We start from the raw sequence: 24399 nt of genomic DNA on the forward strand, positions 1-24399 counted from the left end.
CCCCCACCCCCCGGGGCAAAGGTAAGCACTGGATTCTCATAGGCTCAGCCCAGCCCAGCCCTGGGGCTGCAGGACAATGAGAAGTCTGGGGAAGAAGGTGCGGGGGAGGTGCCGTGGTGGGCCAGTCCCCATGGCTCTCCATCTCGAAAGCTTGGCCTGTCCTCGAAGAGACCCCTCGTGTATCATGCTTCCCACCCCGAGATGGGGAGGTGGGAGCCATGCCATAGCTGACTTTCCTCCCCAGGTGCTACTTGGGGGCGGTTTAATTAGCTCTTAAGAAAGGCCAAGCCCTCCTACTTTACCTGGGAGCTGTTTATTGAGACCTGGAAGAGACACAATGAGCATCAAGGTTCTCGCCAACAAATGACTGGCCTTGGGGGACTTATTTCCTCCCATCCAACATGGTATCCTTCAGTTGCCCCGGGGAAAATGAAAAAGAGGTGATGGGACTCAAGGGAGGCTTAAGGCTGCCGCAGTGCTCCGGAGGGTGGCTGGATGCAAAAGCCCAGGGCTCTGGGAGTCTGGTCCAAGCCCTGCCCTTCGCCTGCTGCTTGGGGTTCCTGGAGAGTTTTTCATTTTCCAGAGCTGGTAGAATCCAGCCAAAAGAGGACCTGGAGTCTTCGTTTACCTTCCTCCTGATTCAGGTGCCCAGCACCAGTCGAGCTCCCTAGGTTTTCTTTCAACTGAGATGCTATCGGGAAAGACCAAATATTTCTCAAAGCCACATAAAAAGTATTTGTTAAAACCGTTTTTTGTGTTTTTTTTTGGCCACAGAAAAAGAGGGCAGAAGACCAGGGTGTGCAAGGCTGGCACAACCATTTTCCGGTCATCTGGTTGCAGAAAGAGAAATTTGATTGTATTGATACTTCTTATGCATTTTAGGAGCAAATGACATAACACGGTCTTTTGTAAAGAAAATTGATTCCATATGAAGCCCGTCCTGACAGTTTCACCTCCTCAAGTGGCATTTCGGGAAGTCCTTGCCTGGCCAGCTTTTTTATGTGACATTTAACCATCCCACTCCACGCCCCAATTATTAGTATGAGAACAACTTTAACCAAAGTTTAAAGGATTCAAACAGCTTGCTCTCCTTGGTAAATTTTCTCTATTCTTTTTTTTTTTGCTGGGATGGGCCATGTCGCGGCATGTGGGATCTTAATTCCCTGACCAGGGATCGAACCCATGCCCCCTGCAGTGGAAGCACGGAGTCCGAACCACTGGACCACAAGGGAAGTCCCAACTTTCTCTCTTCTGTTTGGTAACTCCGACATCATCTGTGCTGCCTAGTTTACAGATTTTGAGAAATTAGCATTAACTTTCTCCTAGATGAGGCTTTTGCCATGCAATATTTTTTGGAATGACACAGGGCAAATTTATTTTCTTAAAGTTATATTCTAGCTTATGTATTATTCCAGAGTTAAAAATCTAATATAGTTCTTTCACGCAAGATACACCATAATTAACTAAATGTTTCACTTTCATAAGCAGTATGTTTTTCATTTCTCATATAGTATTCGCCATAGAATTCATTCTTTAGTTGTTTTTATTGAGTTTGGGACTCTTCAAGAAACTTTTAGGTTAATGACTCTCCAAATGCAGGCCGCAAGAATATTTTCTTTTTTTCCTTCCAGTTTTATTGAGATATAATTGACATACAGCACTGTATAAATTTAAGGTGTACAGCATAATGGTTTGACTGACATACATCATGAAATGATTGTCATAACACATTTAATATCATAAATTATCATAACATCCTTCATCTCATATGAATACAAAATTAAAGAAATAGAAAAAATTTTTTTCCTTATGATGAAAACTCTTAGGATTTACTGCAAGAATATTTTCAAATTCTTCTCCAACTGCATCCTGGGGCGGTGGGGAGGTCTGGGGTTTCACCCTGGGCTGTGGGAGGCCAAGAGTATGAGGATTGTGCTATATAACAGGAAGGTGATGCTGTCGTCTGTCACTGCCACTGGCTCAGGCCAAGTTTGCTTGTATCCTGGCTCTGACCCCTCCAAGTGTCTCTCTTGAATGACCTGCCATTTTGTCTTCTGCTCAGGACTCTCGGTAAGGAAGGCTTAGGAAGCCTGGACTGTGGCCTTGGGGAGGGAGAGGAGGTCATGACCCAGCTATGAGGTAATGGAGCTGCAGAGGATGTGTGGTGGTTCAGGGCTGTGCCTGTCTGGGAGTGCATAGCTGAGTGAGTGTGTGAGTATGGGTAGTTCTCTGACTTTAGATCTCTTTACACATTATTTGTGTGATTTGACACGTACCTGTGTCTTTAGGTGTGAGTGAGTCTGTGTGTGTGTCTGTGTGAGCATAAGCATGTGTGGGTGTCCTTGGTGTGTGTGTGCATGTGTGCGTGTGTGTGTTTGTGCCTCTGTCTACGTGTATCTTTGGATGAGTTTGTGTGTGAGCGTGTGTGTTTCTAGGTTAGGGCATGTCTCTGGGTGTATATTTGTTTGTGTGGACATGTCTACACACCTGTGTGTCTCAGGGTGGGTGTGTACAGTTCTGGTTGTGAGCCTGTGAAGGTCTGAGGAAAGATGGCGACACACAGCACAATTATTCTGGACCCTGGGGCAGATTAACTGGGCAAACGCCCTCTATGGCAAGGTGGTCTGTTACTCCTTTGAGGCCCCACCAGGAGTCGGTTCAGAAAGAAAGAATTCCTGATGGAGAAAATGAACAGACGTGTGGAATCCCGTCGTCTTTCACTGACTGGGCCCCTTGTCCAGACTAGAGGCTGGGCTGGGCCGGGGGTGGCCGCTGGGCCCAAGACCACACACTCTAGTTCCTGAGACTGGTCTGCTTCATGTAACCTGAAGCCCCTTGTCTGATATGTTCCAGACGTTCCCACATGCTGGCAGCAAACACAGCCCAAGGTAACACAGCCCCTTTGTCTGACCGTGGCACCGGGAGCCTCTTCTTGGAAATGTGGTCACTGTGGTGTTGAAACCAGGGTGCCTGCCAGCCGTGTCTGAGGGAGAGAGGAAAATACTCACGCCACCCCCAGGTGTTTGCTCTGAGGCCCAGTGACTCTGCAGTGAAGGGCCCCGTGTGTGCTCATGTGTCCAGGTTGGAGGAACCTATGTGCATCTCGGGAGCCAAAGAGGATCAGGGCGTCCCAGGCACAGTCAGTGGAAGAAAAGACCCTGGGCCAAAGCCCAACAGACGATGTCCTTCCCCGGGAGATGGACTCAGGGAGAGGAACCCTCAGATTGGTGAGAGGGGCCAGTCCCCAAAGCTCCCTCACTGACCTGCTGTGGCAGCTCATCCACTCAAAGGCCAGTGTCCCAGGAACCCCCAGAGCCCTGGGCCACCAGGACAGTTGGCCACCCGAACCCCCAGGTAGCAAACTAGTGTCTCCTGGGGGGAAGCTGCCTCTTGCCCAAGAAGTGACTCAGGGCCCTGATGGTGGGGTGTAGGGCCCAGGGACCGGCGCGAATCTGAGGGTTTTGCTCACCACCCTTGGACCGGCCAAGGCTGGATTTTCCCGCTGCGTCCAGCCGTGTGCTCTTCCCTGGCACCAAGAGCTCAGGGTGGAGGCTTTCAGTAGAGATTTGCGCTGTTAACAGCCATTGGTCACCTCACATTTGGCTTCCAGACTTAACCTCCCTGAGGTCCTGGGGCAGAAAGAGCCAACAGATCCAGGGGATTGAGAGTGTGGCTGGGGACCCATAAATGTTCAATTCAAGCACATTCCATTGCCGCTGCAGAGAGAGGGGCAGAGAGGTCCTGGCCCTCGTGCAAACTGAGGTCGTGTGATTGCAGAACCAGAGCTGGGTTGGAAGCCGCCAGGTTCTGTGGTATGAGGAGGGCCTAAGTCAGCCTTTTGTGTTAAGGGTGCAAAGGAGAAACAGCAGGGCAGGGAGGGGGCCCCCAAACAGCATGAGTTTGAGGGCCGGTGCCCCATGGAGACAATCGAGCTGTTAGCTCCCAAAGGGAGCTTTTATAAGGTGGACAAGGAAAGCACCTGGCCCCAGGGGACAATCTGAGCAGCCAAAGTGGGTGGGGGTGAGAAGGGCTGACCTCTGGGGTGGCTGTAGGTGTGACCTCAGAAACCTAAGTCAGGGACTTCTGAAGCCAAGCTCTGGTAAGGAGGGGCTTGCCCCCCACTGCCCCCTTCCTGCAGGCTTTTGTGCCCCAATACCTTAGAGCCTGGCGAGGGGGACTGGCGGGGGGAGGGGGACTGGCGGGGGAGGGGGAGCAGGGGACTCCAGGGGATCAGTGGAGGCAGTGGGCCTTGCAGGCTCCAAAATTAGGAGAGGGCCTGCTGCTGAGAGCTGGGAGCCTGGCTGGGTGAGGGGGAGAAGGAGGGCCAGGCCGAGGGCCGAGAGCAGGGGCCTGCAGCAGGCAGGAGTAGAGGGGAGCAGGTAAGGGGGAAGAGGCAAGGGAAGGCGCAGGGGAAGGCGACGGGCTGGGGACAGCCGAATAACATTAGGGCTGCTTTTTCTTCATTGTTTCCAATGAACAAGGTGAGAGTCTGACCCTGGACTTCTGTCTGCCTCTGTTTCCCCAGACCTTAGGATCAGATAATTCTAGACAGAGAAGAGAGTAAGAGAGTAAGATGAGAGTAAGATGACCGTAGGCCGTGCTTGCAGCACAGCTGTGCCCATAGTAGAGATGAGGAAACCGAGGCCTGGAAGGAGACCATCAGAGGCAGTGTTTGGACTCGAACAAAGTGTGCTTTTTTTTTTTGCCGGAGGCTGGGAAGTGATGGGATCAGGGAATGGGATGAGGAGTCCTGGACCAGGATGGAGGGTGGGCCTAAGCAAGAGATCCAGGCTGCAGATGCGTCTGGGCTGGAAGACGTGGACCTGGAGACCTTCGGCCCCACGTGGAGACTGTCCTTGTGATTAACACTGTCTTGAGTTCAGAACTTTGAGAATGTTGTTTAATCTGAGGCCTCTGTGCTTTCATCTTATAAATATTCATACCCATGTTCTTTTCATTTAGAAGAGGTGCAGATCCAATTATTTTAATGAACACTGAAAACTTTTCCTTCCGTAATAGCTTTCCCTTCGTATAACACTATGTGTGTTATGTAACAGAAGTTAATGTTCCTTTACAGAAATCTCTGTAAAGATCATATCATACATAAATTAAGGTTTCTGGTCACCTTAGATTATAGAACAGGTATCCATCCAATTTGTAATTGTCTACCTTCATAGCCAATAAGCAGGGAATGAAGTTTTGTTCTTGTAACATCCCCTAACATTTTTCTATGCCCTACGGACACCCCTCATAAACAGCGGTGACAACTTGATGGGGCAGGTTCCCCGCGGAGACAGGTGAGGTGGGCTAGAGTTGGGAGGTGAGTTTCTCTAAGCAACAGAAACACTTTGCGGAAGTTGGTTGGGTGCAGACCATGCCGTTGTGAGGACAAGGGGTCTGAGGTTCATGCTCGATGAGCCAGGTTTTCTCTGTGACGTTGGAGGCAAAGGCATCGTGGATGGTGGGGGTCCTGGGGAGGGCTGAAGGAGATATGGGAGAGGCTGGGGTGGGTCTGATCTCGCACCAGGAAGGGGTGCTGGTGCTCCAAGACTACTGTTTTGATTGGCTCCCTTTGCCTCTTGGAGTGTTTTCCGCTGGCTCAGTGGCCTGGGGGTGGAGTGCAGCAGGGGTGGGGACTGAACTGGGCTGGGGATGAACTGGGCAGTGGAGAGGCAGGGGGTGCAGCGGGTGGAGGGAGGGCTCGAGGGAGAGGGGAGTTTTCAGGGGTTGTGGGGTTGGGGGCGCCCAGGGGCAGGAGGCGTGAAGAGGAGTAGGTCACACTGTGAGAGCAGCACGTGGAAATTAAAAGGCGGTGAGGGTAGCAGTTACCTTGGGGCCTCTGGAGTCAGGCAGGTGTGGTTTGCGCTGCAGCTCAGCTTCTTAATAACTGAGTCATCTTGGGTGCGCTGTTTAACCTCTCGTGTCTCTGTTTCCGCACCCATGAATTGGAGGTGCTCACGGGCCCTGCCTCGTGGGGCTTTGCGAGGATGCCGTGAGGTGGTGCAGGTGTGCACTGAGCGCCAGGCCCAGCAGGTACAAACCTGGACTCGCGGCTTGATGACCAGGTCCAGCTGTGCTCCTGGCGCACACGCGGGCCCGTGACTCGACCTTGCTGCACCTCAGTCTCCTTGTCTGTAAATGAGGCTAATGATAGTATACGCCTCATGGTTTGTTTGGAGAATGAACTGATTTTATTTATAAGGGCGTAGCCGCCGGACTGATCCTCAGGACTGCCTGTGTAAACGGTGGACGATGCCGTCCTGGCATTGCTGAGGTCTCCTGGGGTGGGGGGGCGTCCAGGGATGGGGACTGAGCTTCGAGCGGGGAGTGACTGGGAAGATATTTGATGACAATAAAGAGCAGACGTGGAAGCACCACAGCTGCGGGCAACAGGCTCTGGGGACAAAGCGTTTTTGTATGAAAATAGGAGGGTCGGCTTCACTCTTACAGGGACCTGTCAGCCCTCGGTATTGGAGAAGCTTTTTTAATCCTCCAACTCAGGATTAAAAATTTTTTTAATCAAAATGAATTCAAAGATTTCCAGGAAGGAAATGAACACCATGCTGACTCCAGCTGTAGAGGGGTGAAGATGTATTCGTTATTAAGCACTGCAAGACAATTCATGGGAACAAAAGGACATACCATTATACCCCAACTGACAATTTTCATGCAGCAAAGATAAAAATGTGTGTCAGTGGGGGAGGGTTGGGAAAGAATGAAGTGAGGAGAAAACACTCACAAAAAATAAGTAGGACAGATATTTAGTAACTAAAGCGTGAAAGAGATTATTACACTCCCATTGGACACGTGGGCTAAGGACAGAGTGCACTTTATGCAACAGGAAATATGAAGAGTAGAATATTCCAAAAGGGTCCACCATTCCCCCACTCCATCATGTCCCTGGGAAACATAGAGTGTAACTGGGAGCTGTGACCTCCGGCAGGTGTCATGGAGCCCCGGAGGCCAGAGATGAGAAGCCCCCAGGGCCCAGGCAGGAGGGGGACTGGGGTCCTGGATGCCAAGCTGGAGGCGGAAAGGCCAGAAAGCTCCCTCCATGGCTCAGCCCAGGACACTCTCCCCCTTGAGGGCCAGACCCCCGAGGGGCCTTGGAGAACCTGGACAAGAAAGCCAGGGGTGGTAACTTGGAGGCATCTACATTCAGATGCTTCCTCGAAGTGCTGGCCCTGCTTACACATAAATCACAGAACCCTTCCTCCCTTGTGGAGGGGAAGCTTTGGATGCCCATCTTTTCTAGAGCCCTGTGGTCTTTACACCCTTCATGGTGAAGGGCCCCTCTGATGCTGCGGAATTTCGGCGTCTGCCTTGGAGTCCACCTTGTCTGAGTCCTGCACCCTCGGGGGACTCCAGATCACATTAGGGCCAAAAGCAGCAACAGGGAGGACAATGGTGGGGGGCAGGAGCTCTGAAGAAATGGCCAGAGTCATGACAGGAACCGAAGGGAAAGCCCACACCCAGGTATCTGAGCACCCAGAACTTTCTGCCTTAACCTTGTACTACATTTCTAGCGAGAGCCGGAAGGGGCGTGTGGGAGGGGAATGGGTGAATCCTAAAGGGCTGCTGTGCCCTAGTAAGTTCTACTCGCTAGGAAGCGTCTAGACCTCGATGCTGTCAGCTACCCACGTGCCCACTTTCAGGGAGGCTGCATGCTTTCGGTCTCTGTGGGTGCCACTAGGGTTCAGCTGACTTGCCAACAACTAGGGGGCCTGGTGGGGTGGTCCTCAGGGACTTGGTTCAGACCCCCCGGAAAGGGCCTCATTTGTGCTCCAGTGGACTGAGTTAGGCAGGTTAAATGCACAGGCTGGGTTTAGGGACAGATCTGTGGCAGAGCCTGGAGGTGTGGCACTGAGGGTGCCTCCCTGCCTTTCCATGCTCAGTTTCTCCTGCCCTCCCCTCTCTGTCCAGGCTGCCTCATGTCTGGGACCCCATCCCCTTCTATCAGGAAGGTTTCATTCTCCACGTTGCTGCTTTCCTTTTCTCCTAAGAGACCCTTGAGGCAGACATAACGTCAATGGGGCCAAGGGGTCTCAGCATTGTGAAGTACCAGACACTTGCTGGTGCTCTGAGCCCTGCGGTCATGCCGACTCCTAAAAGCAGTGTTCTGAGGCAGGTCCTGCTGTCTGTCTTGAGCACCACTGCCTGGTAAGGAGTTTGTTGATTGAATGAATGTCTGATTCCCAATTTACAGAAGTAAGGCAACGAGCCAAATTTACCGAGCGGCTGCATGGGAAGCGGTTACTGAGCCCGGCCCGCCTGAGGCTCTCTCCGGAATCAGGCTGCCTCTGATGACAACGACCCTTCCCTCAAACCACCCGACACCCCCTTCCCTTCCTGATTCCTTCCTGTTACTGCTGTTGCCCTCACCCCACACTGACCCTGCCCCCCGAGTGGTTCTGTCCTGCGTCCAATTCTTGAACTGCCCCAGCCCACGGTTGCTGGTCCTGATTTGGCTGGGTGTGAGAAGAAAAGCTCTGGACTATGTCAGAGCATTCTGTTTGATTGGACAGCTTCCTGTATGACATTCTGATCCAGTGCATACGTTCCCTGGGGCCCCTGAGCACCCCTGCCCCTGCTGCTGTCTGGCCAGCCCTCCAGCCCTTCGACTCTGCAGAGAAACCCCCGGATCCCCCCAAACGCCACGCTCCTCCATCCTCGTGACTGCCCTTGGCTGTCCTCTGTGCCTCTAGAATCCTCCTTCCCCACCTTGTCCCTCCCCCTGTTCCCTGCGTAGCTCCTCTGGGCAGGGTTGGGAGGCATCCTACGTGACTGTGACCCAACACTTACAGCGTGCAATGCACACCACTCCCCCCCGCCTCCCACTCCCACAGCGGTGGGCAGCTCTGGATGGAGCTGGATGGAGAAGCCGGAGCCACGGGTCGGCCCTTGGCAAGTCCCTGGACTGCCCCTAACGAGCCAGCGCACTCTGAGCCTCCCTGAACCACACGTTCCCCTGCCAGGGGCCCACTCCCTTGCTGAGGGTCGTTAGCAAAGGTCTTCAAGAAAGGGAGGTGGAAGATGACTTGTGTTTGCATTAAAAGGGAGAAAATAAGGACCCACATATGTGTACATGCTTGTATAGAAACTGTGAAAGAAGCTGCAGTCAGCGGCACCCTGAGGGTAGGTGGGTGCTGGGCACAGACGTTTTACCGTATGTTTACGTGTGTATTTGAATCACGTGTTTGCGTTCCAAATTCAAAATAAAAAGCAACAGTAGTAAAACACAGAAATATCCATTAACAACAACAAAAAAAGATAGCCAGAATGGGAGGTGGGTAAGGCTCCCTTTGAGGAGGGCCTGAGCTGTGAGTCCTTCTCTGCGGGCCCCTCGAGGCTGACCCCTTCCCGGAGCTCCCACGCCGCAGGCCCTGGACACCTGCCCATCACCTCCCTGCTGCTTTCCCCACGGGCTCCTGGTCTCCTGCAGCTTCACCCAGGGTGCCCTGGCCTGGCCGCCTCACCTCGGCTTAGATTGGGCCAGGGGCCTGGGGTGGCCTCGCTTGGGGAAGGACTGCCCGCTGCCCCGCCTCGAGCCCAGGCCGGCTTGGGTTCTGTGGCCCAGGGCAGTGAGTGAACTTGGTTCTACCCATAGCACAAGCATGAGTGTGATTGGATCGGAGATGGTGAGAACTTAAAGGGTTCTGTCAAGCTCTTCACCGAATGACGAGGAACCCGTGCTCTGGAGGGCCAGATGACTTGCCCAGAGACAGAGTTTGCTGGGATAAATTCCCCCGACCCACTTTGGAGAGTTTCTATTCCTGTAGATGCCTGAAAGCCCCGGCCTGCCAGGCCTGTAGAAACGGCCCATGCCTCAGTCTTTCGTGGGCTCTCCTAGTCCCTCCTGGGCAGGGAGCGGAATCTGCCAGGCTGCCTTTCAGCCCAGACTTTTCTGAATGTCTGGAATCTGCACGGGTTTCTTGCTGAGAGCCACCTGGGGCCCATGGCTGAGTCTTGGTTCTTCCTGCCCTGGAGCTGGGCCACCCCGGGGAAATCTCTGCTCACAGGGCCCTTGGGAGTGATGCAGCCCAAGGCTGACCCAAATCCCTGTGGAGGCCAGGCGCAGAGAAGCTAGGGCCAAGGAGCAACACGGCGGGCATGCCCGGCTGACCGTCCCTGAGGACACGCAGGCAGGGGCTGAGGTCTCCTAGGCTGGACCTTCCCAACCCACAAGTCCTGAAATATGAAGGTGTCCAGCACCACCTTCTTTTTGTGGGTAGTAGTTCTGAATCCTAAACCCCAGAAGCGCTGGAAGCCGTGACAGCCCTTTTCAGATGCTGGCTGTCCCTGTGTGATGCCAAGCTCAGAATGTCTGCTGCGTGAGATGGTTCCTCCTCTTCCAGAGGCTTCTCACACCTCGGCTCAGGCAGTGCCTCTGGACATTTTTTTTTGGGAAGCTGAGTGAGTGTGCAGACCCTCTGAGAGGGCACAAGAACCTAGAGCCTCTTCCTGGCAACGTGTCCGCCACCCCAGGCCGCATTCTAGCTGCACTTAGAGAGGAGGGAACCCCACGGAGCCCCTCTCCTGACCCAGGAGAAGAAGCCCCTTGGCCAGACACGGCTGCTGCGGAGCCGCTTGAAGAGCATCTGGTCCCACCCCCGCATTTCACAGACGAGGAAGCTGAGCCCCAGAGGGAAGTGACTCTCGCCAGAGCAGGCTGGTGACCAAGCTGGGAGGAGAAATGACATCTCACAACTCCATCGGCTGCACTGGACCCCCTACAGGTAATAGCCCCTGGGCCGCTCAGAGAACCCGACACACAGAACCACACACTGACCTTGCTCTCTGGGACTGCGGGCGACTTTCCTGAGGTCAACCGGGCCTTCGGGTCCTGGGCTCTGTCCACACCTGCCCCGATTCGGCGGGCCTTCCCCAGACGGCAGGGGTAGTGGCAGCCCCTGGCAGCCTCCGTGACAGCGGCAGTGGCAGCAGAGGGCTGGTTTGTCCCTGACTGCAGGTGACATTTTCTATGAACCCTCAGCTTCCTCCTGATTTGACTCAGGGTGGCAGCATCTTGCCTGAGTGGGGAAACCTCGCTGTAGGCAGCGCAGGAGTCTTCCCCTTGGGAGCTCGGCTTGCGTGCCACCACCCTCCACTGCCCTGGCTGCCTGCTGCCCTGGAACCTGGCCAGGAGAGCACAAAGAGCCCAAGATTACAAACTCCAGGAATCACCCTGCAGCCCCTGAGTGGGGCGCTCGTGGCAGGCTAGAGCCATGCTTGGGAGTCCAGGCCAGCCACTCGCCAGCTGTGTAACTTCCCTGGCCTCAGTGTACCTCTCTGGGGTATGGGAGCATTAATAGTTTCTTCCTCATGGGGCTCTGGAGAGCAGTAAGTGATGGAAGTGCTTGTTCCCCCTCCCCACCCCAGTTAGCACCCAGCAAGCTTTGGATACCGTTATGTCTTATAACTAGATTATCCTCGAACCCTTGGAGAGGCTGGGAGGGAAGATACAGCAGCATGGAGAACCCTGAGGAGTCCAGATCTTTCTTAAGAGTGGAGGTGGAGAGTGGGAAGTCAGGAAATGTCTGCAGGACTGGCCTGGGCTGGGCTTTGCGCTCTCGGGGCGGTGGAGCTGGGGCAGAGATGTGCACAGTGCAGCTCAGGGCTCCGTGGAAGGCTTGGTGCTCTCAGGTCTGGCTGGCTGTCTCAGTTCCACGGGGAACGCCTGTCACCCTGGAGCTGCCCCAGACCAGGTCGTTAATTCAGTCCCTCTTTCATTTAATAAGTCCTTTTTTTTTTTTTTTGCGGTACGCGGGCCTCTCCCGATGCGGAGCACAGGCTCCTGACGCGCAGGCTCAGCGGCCGTGGCTCACGGGGCCGAGCCGCTCCGCGGCATGTGGGATCCTCCCAGACTGGGGCACGAACCCGCGTCCCCTGCATCGGCAGGCGGACTCTCAACCACTGCACCACCAGGGAAGCCCTAATAAGTCCTTTTTGACGGACTGTTATATCACCTTCCCGGAGTTGCTTGAGGATGACAGGACACTCACCCCAATGGCACGCAGATGCTGTTAACAGCCCCACCCGGCCACAGCAGGGACATCATATCAGATGATACGGTGGATCAGGGAAGTGGACTGGAGGAAGGGATGGGGTTTTTAGGAGGGGAGGTGAGTCTGAGTGTATCAGACTCTGCTGGGCGGTGCCAGGCACTGAAAGGAGTGAGGAAGGGGGTGCTGGGAGTTCCTGGATATACCGGGTCCTCTTGCTGATGATGCCGGTGGGGATGGGGTGAAGGAAAGATGGAGAGACACAGAATGTGAGTTCCAGGGAGGCCCCTCACTACCTGTTTGATCTTGGGTAGACTCTTTAACTTCTGTGAGCCCCACTGTCTTCATCTGTAAAGTGGGCATAATTATAACAGCATCCCAGGGATGTACCAAGTTCTCTCCTTAGAGCACTTAGCACAGAGGGGCCATATCTCAAGTCCCTGAGCTGGCCCCTGCACTCCCCCAGCCTCACTTCACCCCCACCAAGCTCAGGGTACAGCTACAGCAAAATTCTGGACTCCCAGAGATTCTGTCTATGTGCCCCATCCCCCCGTGTCCTGCTCTTTCTTAATCGTGCCCCAGAAGCCCAGCTCACACTGCAGTACTAGTAACAGATAACTGCATCCAAGTAAACATTTATATTCTAACTGTGGCATTCACCACTGCGCCCCCAGAGGAGATTGGGATTTCAGGCAAGGAACTTGGTCCTGCAGAATGTTCCTCTTTAAACGACGTCCCTCAGGCTGTACCAGCTCTGCTCAGCCCCAGGCTGGGACTCTCATCTCTGAGTTGGCTCCCACCAGAGTGCTCCCTGAGGATGAGGGATTCGGCAGCACAAGAGAAGCGTCTTCTGGGCTTCCCTGGTGGCGCAGTGGTTGGGAGTATGCCTGCCGATGCAGGCGATGTGGGTTCGTGCCCCAGTCCGGAAAGATCCCACATGCCGCAGAGCGGCTGGGCCCGTGAGCCATGGCCGCTGAGCCTGAGTGTCCGGAGCCTGTGCTCTGCAAAGGAAGAGGCCACAAGAGTGAGAGGTCCGCATACCGCAAAAAAAAAAAAAAAAAAAAGAGAAAGAAGCATCTTCTTAGCCTGCAAACCACCTAAGGTTGCATTTTTCCCGTTGCTGGTGTTTTCTGGAAAATCCAGGACTTTCCAGGAAGGAAGTCTGGCTTGGTCTGAGCCACAGCTGCGTTTAGATGCCCCCACTGTACACACACGGGATCAGGGCTGCCCCAAGTGGGATGCTGGGTCCTTGAAGATGTGGGCAGACTGGGCCCTGACAGCTGCAGGAATCACAGCCCAGAATGGGGCCGAGTTGGCAGTAAGAGAGCCCCTTGGTGAGGCCACGGGCTCCAGGACCCCAGGGTTGGGCAGTGCTGTTTGGATGAGAGAACCCAGACAGAGGCCCCACAGCCAGAGAGAGCCAGGAGCAGAACAGGGGCCTCTGGACTCCCAGCCCAGTCCTTTATCCTGTACGAGATGTTTTCTCTCCTTTTCACTAAACATTAGAAAATGATATATTGACAGAATATTCTATTTCAGGGTTTAAAAAGAAAACCTGTCATATACGTGAATTTTCTTGACAACATTCTGAATAAACAGATATTCTGCCTTTGCTTGCATACCTCTGGGGACAGAGAGCTCATTACATGGCCGTTTGGTCTGCTTTCCGACTTCTGGTAGCAAGATAGATCTGCTTTTTACAGCACCTGGAAACCGTTTCTTTTGTGGCCCTGTGGAGTCACACAGTGGAGCTTGTCTTGAGCCTTGGAGACGCTGATATGTCTATTCTTTTATAGATTATGAACAACCCTAGTCCTTCCTTTACATTCCCAGTCCCTCCGCATGTAGCCCCTGCAGACATACAGCCTCTGGTGCCTGGGTGATCAGAGCAGCGCAAGGGCCACTTGTCACAGATCCGCCACGCTTCTCTTCTAGATTTTCCGAGTGTAGCCGGGGTTCACCTCGTTTCTCACTGTCTTCCTGTTTACGAGACTACTTAGGAATTATTTTCCTTTCAGCGGTGACTGCATCTGTGTTTTATATATAAATATTTGTTCCTTTCCAATATTTCAGTAATGTACTTCTGATTTTATCTTGGACACATTACTTAGGAGACTGCTTAAGAGAATGCATAAAAATGCTCATTCTATATTATTACTATCACGGTGTTGCAGCAAATGCTGTGGTGTCTTATTTGCTGCAGCAAATGGATCTGAGAACAGAAGAGTGGAATTGCCATTGCCTTGGAGTCCTTGGCTGGGCCCAGGAATGGGATGAGTTTGTTGAAAGACACTTGTCCTCTCCCCAAGAGAGGGTATTCAGTTGATTTATGACGTAGTTCTCACTAATCTGCTAGTTCTGCCTTATTCATTGGGCTCTAAACGGCTCTGCCTACTTGATCTGTGATATTCTAAGAGGGGAGCATTAAGGTCTCTACGTACAATTATATTTCTATTTCTACTTTGTTTTGCATTTCTGCTTGTTCCCATCATGGATTTCTTGGCTATGCTCATTGGAACATAAATTTTACGTATTAATTGTTTATTATAACATTTACCTTGTGGGGTTTCCGTGTTACTCTCTCAGTTCTTTTTACTAAAAAAAATTACTTTGTCATATTTCCTTCTTTCCTAGCGTTCTGTGTGCCTGACGATCGGTAGATTATCTTATCATTTTACTCTATCTATGCCTTTGTGTTTTTTTGTGTGTTTCTTATTGGCACAAGATGATTGAGTTTTAATATTTTATCGCTTCCCCCTTTGATAAGAAGTATTATAGCTAATATAATTGTTAGGGAGTATTATAATTTTTATTATAATTGTTACATTTGTCTAAACCTCCATGGGGTTGCCCGTCTGCTTTCTATATTGAGACATTGCAGTTTTTTTTCACTTTCAGTGTCTACTGTGAATTTTCTCTTCCTTTGTCCCTTTAAAATAGACAAGGCAATTTAACCTAAATACCCACGTTAGAAAATAGTTAAATTTTAATGTCTACATTTGTTTCTACGAATAGCTCTCTGAACTTTGTGTTTAAACGTCTTCCCTCCCCTTCACCCACTCTCTGGCGCTCAATGTTCATCTGGCATTTTGAGCCTCTTTCATATTCTTCTTTCCTCCTTATGCACAATTTTCATGATGTGATGGCTGACCTGCGGACTGAGGAAACTTTGCTTTTTATCGGGTATCGGGCTCTTGTGGCTGTTCTCCGGTCGCTTAGGCGGCACCAGCTTCCTCACTTGTCCAATTCTCTGTCACTTCAGGCTTTGTTCCCAAGTCCCTCTGACACTCCATGTTGAAATCTTTGACCTGGCAAGATTTATGCCTCATCAACTGAGCATCTGTTAGTTCAATGCATTCCTTTAAATTCTGTGTAAACCTCCCTTCCGCTCCCACCTTGCCTCAAGCACACACCCAGATGTTGCTTCTTTTAAGGGAAAGTCAAAAGCTGTTCTTATTTTTCTTCTTTTTTCCCCAGCATTTAATGCATTAAACAATTTTTCAATTGTTTTCATATTATCATTAGAAAAATACACACACACACGAAAGAGTGAGATAAAGATAAAAGATTTAAAAATCACCCCCATCTAACTGTTAGAATGCAACCAACGTTTGGCATTTGGAAACTTTTTCTAGGTTTTATTCCCTCTGCGTGGGTTTTTTAAATCATATTTGAAATCATTCTGAATGTATAATTCTGTAGTTTGTGGGTTTCTTATTTAATGTAGTCAGTATAAACATAACACAGGCAGACAAAAATTTTCCATTGAGTAGATTTACCATAGTGAAATTAAGCTCTTGTTGACATTTAAATGCGTGCGTGTATTTTTTGCTATCAGAAAAAAATATTAAAGTGAACATATTTCTGTACACATTTTTTCCTTCTTTTGCATAATTTACTTAAGGTAAATTTTTAGAATCTCTGAATGAAAGACTAATAAGATTTCTAGGGCTTGTAATATAAGTTATCAACGTCCCAAGGTTGGGTACTTTTGTGTATACTCACCAGTATATTAGTGACTGTTTCACGGAACCCTTGACAGCTTCTTTGATTATATAAGCAAAAATTTTATTTCTTAGTAAATCTTATGGGAATTATTTGTGTCCTTTGCCTGTTTATCTATTGTGGGTCTTGATATTACACATTTTTTAATATTCTTCATAGAGAAGGAACATCATTTAACCTATTTGTTGTACTTCCTTTCCTCCAGTATATTATCTGATATTAAACTCTTTTTTTAAATTAATTTATTTATTTTTGGCTGTGTTGAGTCTTCGTTTCTGTGCGTGGGCTTTCTCTAGTTGTGGCGAACAGGGGCCACTCTTCATCGCGGTGCGCGGGCTTCTCACTGTCGCGGCCTCTCTTGTTGCGGAGCGCAAGCTCCAGACGCGCAGGCTCAGTAGTTGTGGCTCATGGGCCTAGTTGCTCCGCGGCACGTGGGATCCTCCCAGACCAGGGCTCGAACCCGTGTCCCCTGCATTGGCAGGCAGATTCTCAACCACTGCGCCACCAGGGAAGCCCTGTGAAACTTTTTTAACAAAAATAAATTTTCTAATTTTGTGCAGTCAAACCTGTCCTGTCTGTTTTCTGATTCTTTTGCTTTTCAGCCATTCTAAGTTGACAAAGAGCTTTTCTTTCCCTCCGCTGGCTTTTATAAATTGACCACTAATTTTTCATCTAGTTTTTCTATGGTTTGATTTTTTTGAAATTTAATTTATTAATGAATTTGGAATTTCTTTTGCTACTTGGTGTGAGATGAGGATCTAAAAGCTGTTTTTACCCCTGAATTGTTCACTGATAGTCTCAACATCATTTACTGACTAAGATTTCCATTTGCATTCTTGATTCAGGGGAATACCTCATTTCTTCTTCTGGGTTCTGTTAATTGTCTAGCACATTAATTGGAACTTCTGGGTGTTGACAAGTGTCCAATTTCAACAAGAATGCCTCTTTTTTTTTTAACCATTAAATGTAAAGTTGGCTATTAAAGTGAACAGGTTACTCTTTATCAGGTGTTGTAAGAAGTATCCTATTCCTTCATTTAAATGACTTTTGTGGAAAAACTATCATACAATGAGATGGCTTTTCGTTTTTGCCGTGATGACGTAACGCACAGTATCAACAAATTTCCTGACATTGAAAAGGCCTTACATTTCTATGGTAAATCTGACTTGGTAAAACGATGATTTATAATTTTAATATACTGAGTTCTATTTGGTAATATTGTAACTCAGATGTTTGCATCTATATTCATACATGCATTTGAGCAATTGTTTTTCTCTTTTGTGCTACATTTGTCAAGTTTTGGTATTTGGGTAAATTAGTTTCATAACAGAAATTCATTATTATTATCTTATGTTCTGAAATTGTTTACAGAGTATGAGAATCATCTCGACCTTGAAATTTAAAATATGCTAGAGCCAAACAAAATTATGTTAGAAACTGTTTATTCTTTGATAACATTCTCAGTTTCATTCATGGTTGTTGATCTAATCAATACTACTTGTGTTAACTCGTATTAATTGTAGTAAATTATGTTTTGCCCCTAAATTTTCAACTACTTCAAGGTTTTCAAATGGATTAGCGCACAAGTAATAAGGTCATTTCTTCTCATTTTTTCTCTCTTCTCTATCTAAGCTTACATTGCCTTCTTATTTATATTACAATACTGCTTCGGTTTTATGTTTTGGTTTTTTGGCCGCTGGGCATGTGGGATCTTAGCTCCCCGACCAGGGATTGAACCTGCACCCTCTGCATTGGAAAGTGAAATCTTAACCACTGGACCACCAGGGAAGTCCCCAGTTTCTGCTTTTCTTTTAATGCAAGGTTTTGTTTTTGCTAGGCAGGTAATTCATCTTGACCACTGTTATTGGATACCTGAGAAAAATGTGGATTGCCTATTTATTTAAAATCAAATCTAAGAGCTATTAATTAAATTATATTCATTATACTATTTATATAATTATATATTCTAATTTATACTTTGCCAACTCGATCTGTTCAAATCTATAGTGTATTAAAATCTGACACTACCATACCTTTGCCAATGGCTCTTGAATTTTAACAATCGTACTTTATGTACTTTTATACAACAACCTTCAGTGCATAAGATTCCTATATTTGCCTTTAAGATCTTTCTTTCATTAATATAAAATAAACTTTTTTTTTTTTTTCTTTTTGCGGTACGCAGGCCTCTCACTGTTGTGGCCTCTCCCGTTGCGGAGCACAGGCTCCGGACGCGCAGGCTCAGCGGCCATGACTCACGGGCCCAGCCGCTCCGCGGCACGAACCCGCGTCCCCTGCATCGGCAGGCGGACTCTCAACCACTGCGCCACCAGGGAAGCCCTAAAATAAACTTTTTAATCCTGATATGTAGCTTAATTGTTAGTTCTACAGTGCTAGGTATGAATGTTGCCACTCTGACTTTCCTTTTGTTTATATTTGTCCTCTATCTCATCATGGGTCTTTTACTTTGAATCTTTCTCTGTCATTACGTAAGTGTGTCCCTTATAAGCAACAAAGAGTCGAATTTTATTTTGTAATTGAACTGAAAATGTTGGTTAATTTAAATATTTTGAAATTTTCATATTTATTGCTGTGATTTCTATGCTTAGGTACTTTTTCCCATTCTATTTACTTCTTTGCTATTTTGTCTGATTTCTTTGTTTCCTTTTACCTTTTTTAGTGATTTTGAGGATAAGCATCCTGTTTGTAAGAGTCAGTGGTTACTTGAAGGTTTAAAAAAATCGTACAGGGCTTCCCTGGTGGCGCAGTGGTTGAGAGTCCGCCTGCCGATGCAGGGGACACGGGTTCGTGCCCCGGTCTAGGAAGATCCCACGTGCCGCGGAGCGGCTGGGCCCGTGAGCCATGGCCGCTGAGCCTGCGCATCCTGAGCCTGTGCTCCGCAACGGGAGAGGCCACAACAGTGAGAGGCCCGCGTACCGCAAAAAAAAAAAAAAAAAAAAAATCGTACGCTTTCTGTAAAATTCACCTTTAAAAAAACAGGACAATGACTTTCTTTTATAAAGTGTATTCTTCATTTTTTTAAAATAAATTTATTTATTTATTTTTGGCTGCTTTGGGCCTTCGTTGCTGCACGCAGGCTTTCTCTTATTGTGGTGAGCAGGGGTTACCCCTTGTTGTGGTGCACGAGCCTCTCATTGTGGCGGCTTCTCTTGTTGCAAAGCCCGGGCTCTACGCTCGCGGGCTTAGTAGTTGTGGCATGGAGGCTCAGTAGCTGTGGCTCGCGGGCTCCAGAGCGCAAGCTCTGTAGTTGTGGTGCACGGGTTAGTTGCTCTGCAGCATGTGGGATCTTCCCGGTCCAGGGCTCGAACCCGCGTCCCCTGCATTGGCAGGCGGATTCCTAACCACTGCGCCACCAGGGAAGCCCCAGAACAATGACTTTTAATTTCCTTTTACTGAGTGTTTGCTCTGCCTGTGTTTCAGTACTCTCCACCACCCCTGCCTCCTTCAACCCAAGAACATCTTCCCTCTTTGTTAATTTATCTGAGGTATTACAGCTTGTCTTTTTTTAAAGACATGGATGATCTCTTTTACTGTTTTTTCTTTTAAATCTTTAACTATATTCATCATAGCTTCATTCTCTTTCCAGTCTCCTGCTTTTAATGCTCAGCTCCAAGCTTTCCCACCTAGATGTTTGCATCCTTTATGGTTAGTATCTCTTGGAGATCTAAAGTTTTGCCTCCTGGAGGCAGTTTTCTCCTGGAAGCCACACATACCTGAGTGTGGCTGTCTATGATCTTCACACCTGAACAGCCACCCAATTGGGCATGGAATTCGTGTTGCTCAAATTTTCTCCCTCAAAACTTTTCTGGTATTAATTATTTTTTCAGAGAGGTTTCCAGGAGACTGGGTTGGTTTGTTCACAGATGTTTGTAAGGTTCTGTATTAATGACATTTAAAGGTATAAGTGGGACATCTGGGAGTGGTTTTCTTTCCAAAAATTTTGCGTGAAACGTGGCTCCTCTAACCCAAGTTCTCATCTTCTCTGTTGTTCATTTCGGTGCAGCCCCACCTCTCAGGCACCAGCTGCTGGTGGTTAACAAAGGTCCTCTCAGGCCCTTCACGTCTATTCGCAGACCTGATTTGCTTGACCCATGACCTTTCCCCATTCATTCTATTTCCTTCCTAGTATGAGGCTGGGAACAGGGCCCTGGTGACTGACAGCCCAGCTGGGGCCATGCTCACCTTGGACTGCTTCTAGCTAACGAAAGCACTGGTCCTGGGAGATTCCTGCTAGACATGGAACTTCTCCAAGGGGCAACTTGTGCTTAGGGACCCTCCGTCGACCTGGCCCATCATTCTCAGAGCTGCACTGTGGTCTGAGGGCTCTCCCTGTCCACTCCTATCCCTTTCCCTTTATCCTTCACAGGCCTTTCCCCTAGTAAATCTGTCAAGTGTCTAATATTGTCTAAGCATCTGCTTCGCAGCCTCCCACCCACCCACCTTACAGTGCGATCAGTTGATTGCAGTGGGTCCCTGAGTTAACCGGAACAGGAGCTATCGACAGCCCCAGGCAACGGATCAAGGGTGGGGAGGTTGCTGGCTCCTACTACCAAGTAGATTGGGTTTTACTGGCAGCCCATCTTTGAGAAAAAAATGAGTATTTTATCTCTTGCTGCAGCCTGAAGCCTTTTTATCTTATTCCAGTGAAGTTCCTGATCTTTTTATAAAAAAGATTGTTTAAAAGATGGTTTCCTTGAACTTTCAGAGGGAATCAGAGGATTTATTTTTTAGAGTTTCTGCTCACTCTACCATTAGCTGGAAGTATTTTTTTCAACCTAATTTCTTTTTGCTAGTCCACAGAGCGCTTTTCTAGCTTCAGAAATTACCGTTTGAAAAGCTCCTATTTGAAATCATTCAGGGGACTTCCCTGGTGGTCCAGTGGTTAAGACTCCTCACTCTCATTGCAGGGGGCCTGGGTTCGATCCCTGGTCAGGGAACTAGATCCCACATGCCACAACTAAGAGCCCGCCGCAACTAAGACCCGGCACAGCCAAGTAAATAAATAAATACATATTTTTAAAAAATGAAGTAATTCAGCAATTCAAATGTGACCTTTAGGATCGTCCTGCTGAAGGACGCTGATAGCGGAGTTTTGTCTCTTTTCCACATAAACACCTGGTACAATCAATTCAGACAAACCCCAGCGTCCTAGAATGGATGCTTTCCGTCAGGCCATTTTTCTCTGTTTTGCATCGGTTTGTTCAATTCAGCCGTGTTGTGGGCTTGAGTTTGGGTTTATCTCTGAGCATCACCGATTTTTTTCTTGGCCACTTCAGTTCTAATCTTTGAATCATCAGCGATGTGCACTGGGTTCACCCATGGAGTCTGCCTGAGCATGACCCAGCCAAAAACAGATGCCCAAGTTCCTTTTTTTGCAGTCTTGTCGAATCTCTTTAAGCACAAGCTTGTATTTGTTCTTATCTTTGCGGTTCTTGGTTTTCTGCTGTTTCTGATGTTGAAGGTGACTTCTCTGAGCCAAATGAGTCTTCCTCTTTGGTGCTGCAACACCTTTCAGTTGGATCGGATTGGGTTCTTGCCTGTTCTCACCATTTTTCTTTTTTTTTTTTTTTTGTGGTACGTGGGCCTCTCACTGTTGTGGCCTCTCCCGTTGCGGAGCACAGGCTCCAGACACGCAGGCTCAGCGGCCATGGCTCACGGGCCCAGCCGCTCCGCGGCATGTGGGATCTTCCCGGACCGGGGCACGAACCTGTGTCCCCTGCATCGGCAGGCAGACTCTCAACCACTGCGCCACCAGGGAAGCCCCTTCTCACCATTTTTGAAATTTATCTTGTCGGTTCCAAACTATTCTAGCTATTTTTTGAGATACTCTTGTTTGGATAGTTCGGCATATTTTGTTGGGAGGGGGCAGCCTGCCAGCTTGCAGTTAATTTATTCCAGGCATCCTAGTGTCAGGGCAGGTGCACCTGGGGCGTGTGCTGCACACCTTCAGGAGGTGCCATTCTCACAGACCACAGGAGTCTGGAGCTTTGGATACGAGCAAATACATTTTCCTAGATGTCTCATGACATAAACCTATAAGAAAAGTTAGCACATAGGAAAATGTAGAATTTTTGGAAAGCCACCAAATCAAATAATGTATATTACATATTTACTGTATATAGTGCTCAATGGATGAGAGATAAATGTGCTTTTTTGTTTTGTTTTTTGCTAGCAGTTAGAGGGGGTTTTGGAGTGGCATTCTCTATAGGGTCTTAAAAGTACTCAGCTCCTTCCTTCCCAAGGGCTTGTGACTTCCCTCTCTCTGCTGGCTTCCAGCTTCCATCTGCAGCCACAGCTGCAGCCTTGATCATCTTGTCCCTGAGGCCAGCTCTAATTATCTACCTGTCCAAAGGCCTTTCTTTGCCTTGAGGAGACCTCAAGCCCTTACTTCATTCCCTCTGGGAATGTTCTTTCTTCCATGTTTCTCCAATTTCTGTCTGGTTTTCTCCTCGGAGAACAAGAGGCTTTAACAGCTTCAGACTTTATCCTCCCAACTCCAAATCCCAAAGAAAAAGCCCCAACCCCCTTCCTAGAAACCCAAGCAAGAGTTTCAGTGCTTTTCATTGCCTCTGGGTCTGTTGTTCATCCCTGGACCTATAAATGGACCAATGACAGTGTCCAGGGGAATGTGATGCACCGATTGCCACCAGCCCTACATGCGGGGGTGGGGTGAGCTCTGTCCAACCTTCGGGGTGGGGGTGGGGTGGAGCAGAGGGGCAACATATAAAGCGGAGCTGGGTCCTGAAAACAGCATTTGAAGCTGTACGATCTGCAGCTCAAGTCAGCCCTGCCCTAGTTTTCATGTTTCCAGTTCTGTGAAATTCACTCTTTGATGAAACCAGTTTGGGTCAGGGCTTATGTTGTTGTTACTACTTTCAACAGAAAGACTTCTGATTGGAAAAAAAGGGACAGTTGCTTGTGCACAATTCTGTTTTTATTAAAGATAAAGGCACACACACGTGTGTGTGTGTACAGAAAGAGTCTGGAATTATATATATACTTTATATATATATATATATATATATATATACCCATACATATATATATATATACACATACACACACATATACGTAAAGTAACGGTGGTTCTATCTGGGCCACAGATTTCGAGGTAATTTTTCTTCCTGTGTTTTCTGATCGTTATTCAAAGAGCATAGATTGCTGTGTGAGAAAGGGGTCATGTTTATGATTCTTGACCAAGTCGTGAGAATCCATCAGTTCTAGAGGGTAAGAGGAACTTCATCTCATCTACCGTTGACGTTGTAGGAAGGAACATGAGCCAGCAAAACCAGAGTGAGAACTGCTCCTTCCATGACGTGGAGGTGCTGATGAAAACCGTGCAGCTGGCTGTCCACACCCCTACCTTCCTCCTTGGTCTGCTCCTCAATCTGCTCGCCATCCGAGGCTTCAGCTCCTTCCTGAAGAAGAGGTGGCCCTGCTACGCTGCCACCTCCATCTACATGATCAACCTGGCGGTCTTCGACCTGCTGCTGGTGTTCTCTCTCCCATTCAAGATGGCCCTGTCTCACGTGAAGGCTCCCCTTCTTCCCCTCTGTACCCTAGTGGAGTGCCTCTACTTCATCAGCATGTATGGGAGCATCTTCACGATTTGCTACATCAGCCTGGACAGATTCTTGGCCATCCGGTACCCGCTCCTGGTCAGCCACCTCCGGTCCCCCAGGAAGACCTTTGGGATCTGCTTCACCATCTGGGTCCTGGTGTGGGTGGGGAGCACCCCTATCTATAGCTTCCATGGGAAAGTGGAAAACTACACGTGCTTCCACAACATGTCTGACGGCACCTGGAGTGCCAAGGTCTTCTTCCCTCTTGAGGTCTTCGGCTTCCTTCTTCCCATGAGCATCATGGGTTTCTGCTCCTCCAGGAGCATTTGCATTCTGGTCGCCCGTCGGGACCACACCCAGGACTGGGTCCAGCAGAAGGCCTGTATCTGGACCATCGCGGCCAGTCTGGCTGTCTTTGTGGTCTCCTTTCTCCCAGTCCACCTGAGTTTCCTCTTGCAGTTCCTGGTGAGGAATGGCTTTATCGTGGAGTGCAGAGCCAAGCAGAACATCATCTTGTTCCTGCAATTGTCCATGTGTTTCTCCAATATCAACTGCTGCCTGGATGTTTTCTGCTACTACTTTGTCATCAAAGAATTCCGCATGGACATCATGGCCCACCAGCCTTCCAGGGTCCAGCTGGTCCTCCAGAATACCATGACCACCATGGCTAAGGGAAGAAAGCTGTGCTTGGAGGAAGGAAACCTCAGTCTGAATTCCATAGCAGATACCTCTTCCTAGGGCTCTGATATGGGGGGCTGACACATGGCACATTTACTGGTGTGCCGTCCCTCTGATGCTCACTTGAATGA

The 24399-nt window shown here is 49.0% G+C and overlaps 1 protein-coding gene across 1 annotated transcript; it reads left to right on the forward strand.

Moving 5' to 3' along the window:
- The first annotated feature begins 23299 nt into the window (after nucleotides 1-23299).
- On the forward strand, nucleotides 23300-24328 carry GPR55 (G protein-coupled receptor 55). The gene has a single exon (XM_060151244.1). It carries the CDS (start codon nucleotides 23303-23305, stop codon nucleotides 24326-24328), a length of 1026 nt encoding a protein of 341 aa, XP_060007227.1. The 5' UTR covers nucleotides 23300-23302.
- Nucleotides 24329-24399: the final 71 nt, after the last annotated feature.

Source organism: Lagenorhynchus albirostris, chromosome 6, assembly GCF_949774975.1.
Source record: "Lagenorhynchus albirostris chromosome 6, mLagAlb1.1, whole genome shotgun sequence".
NCBI classification, from domain to species: Eukaryota; Metazoa; Chordata; class Mammalia; order Artiodactyla; family Delphinidae; genus Lagenorhynchus; species Lagenorhynchus albirostris.

What these genes read in the sequence shown, in the direction of transcription:
- GPR55 (XM_060151244.1), top strand. Translation starts at nt 23,303, where the DNA reads ATGAGCCAGCAAAACCAGAGTGAGAACTGCTCCTTCCATGACGTGGAG.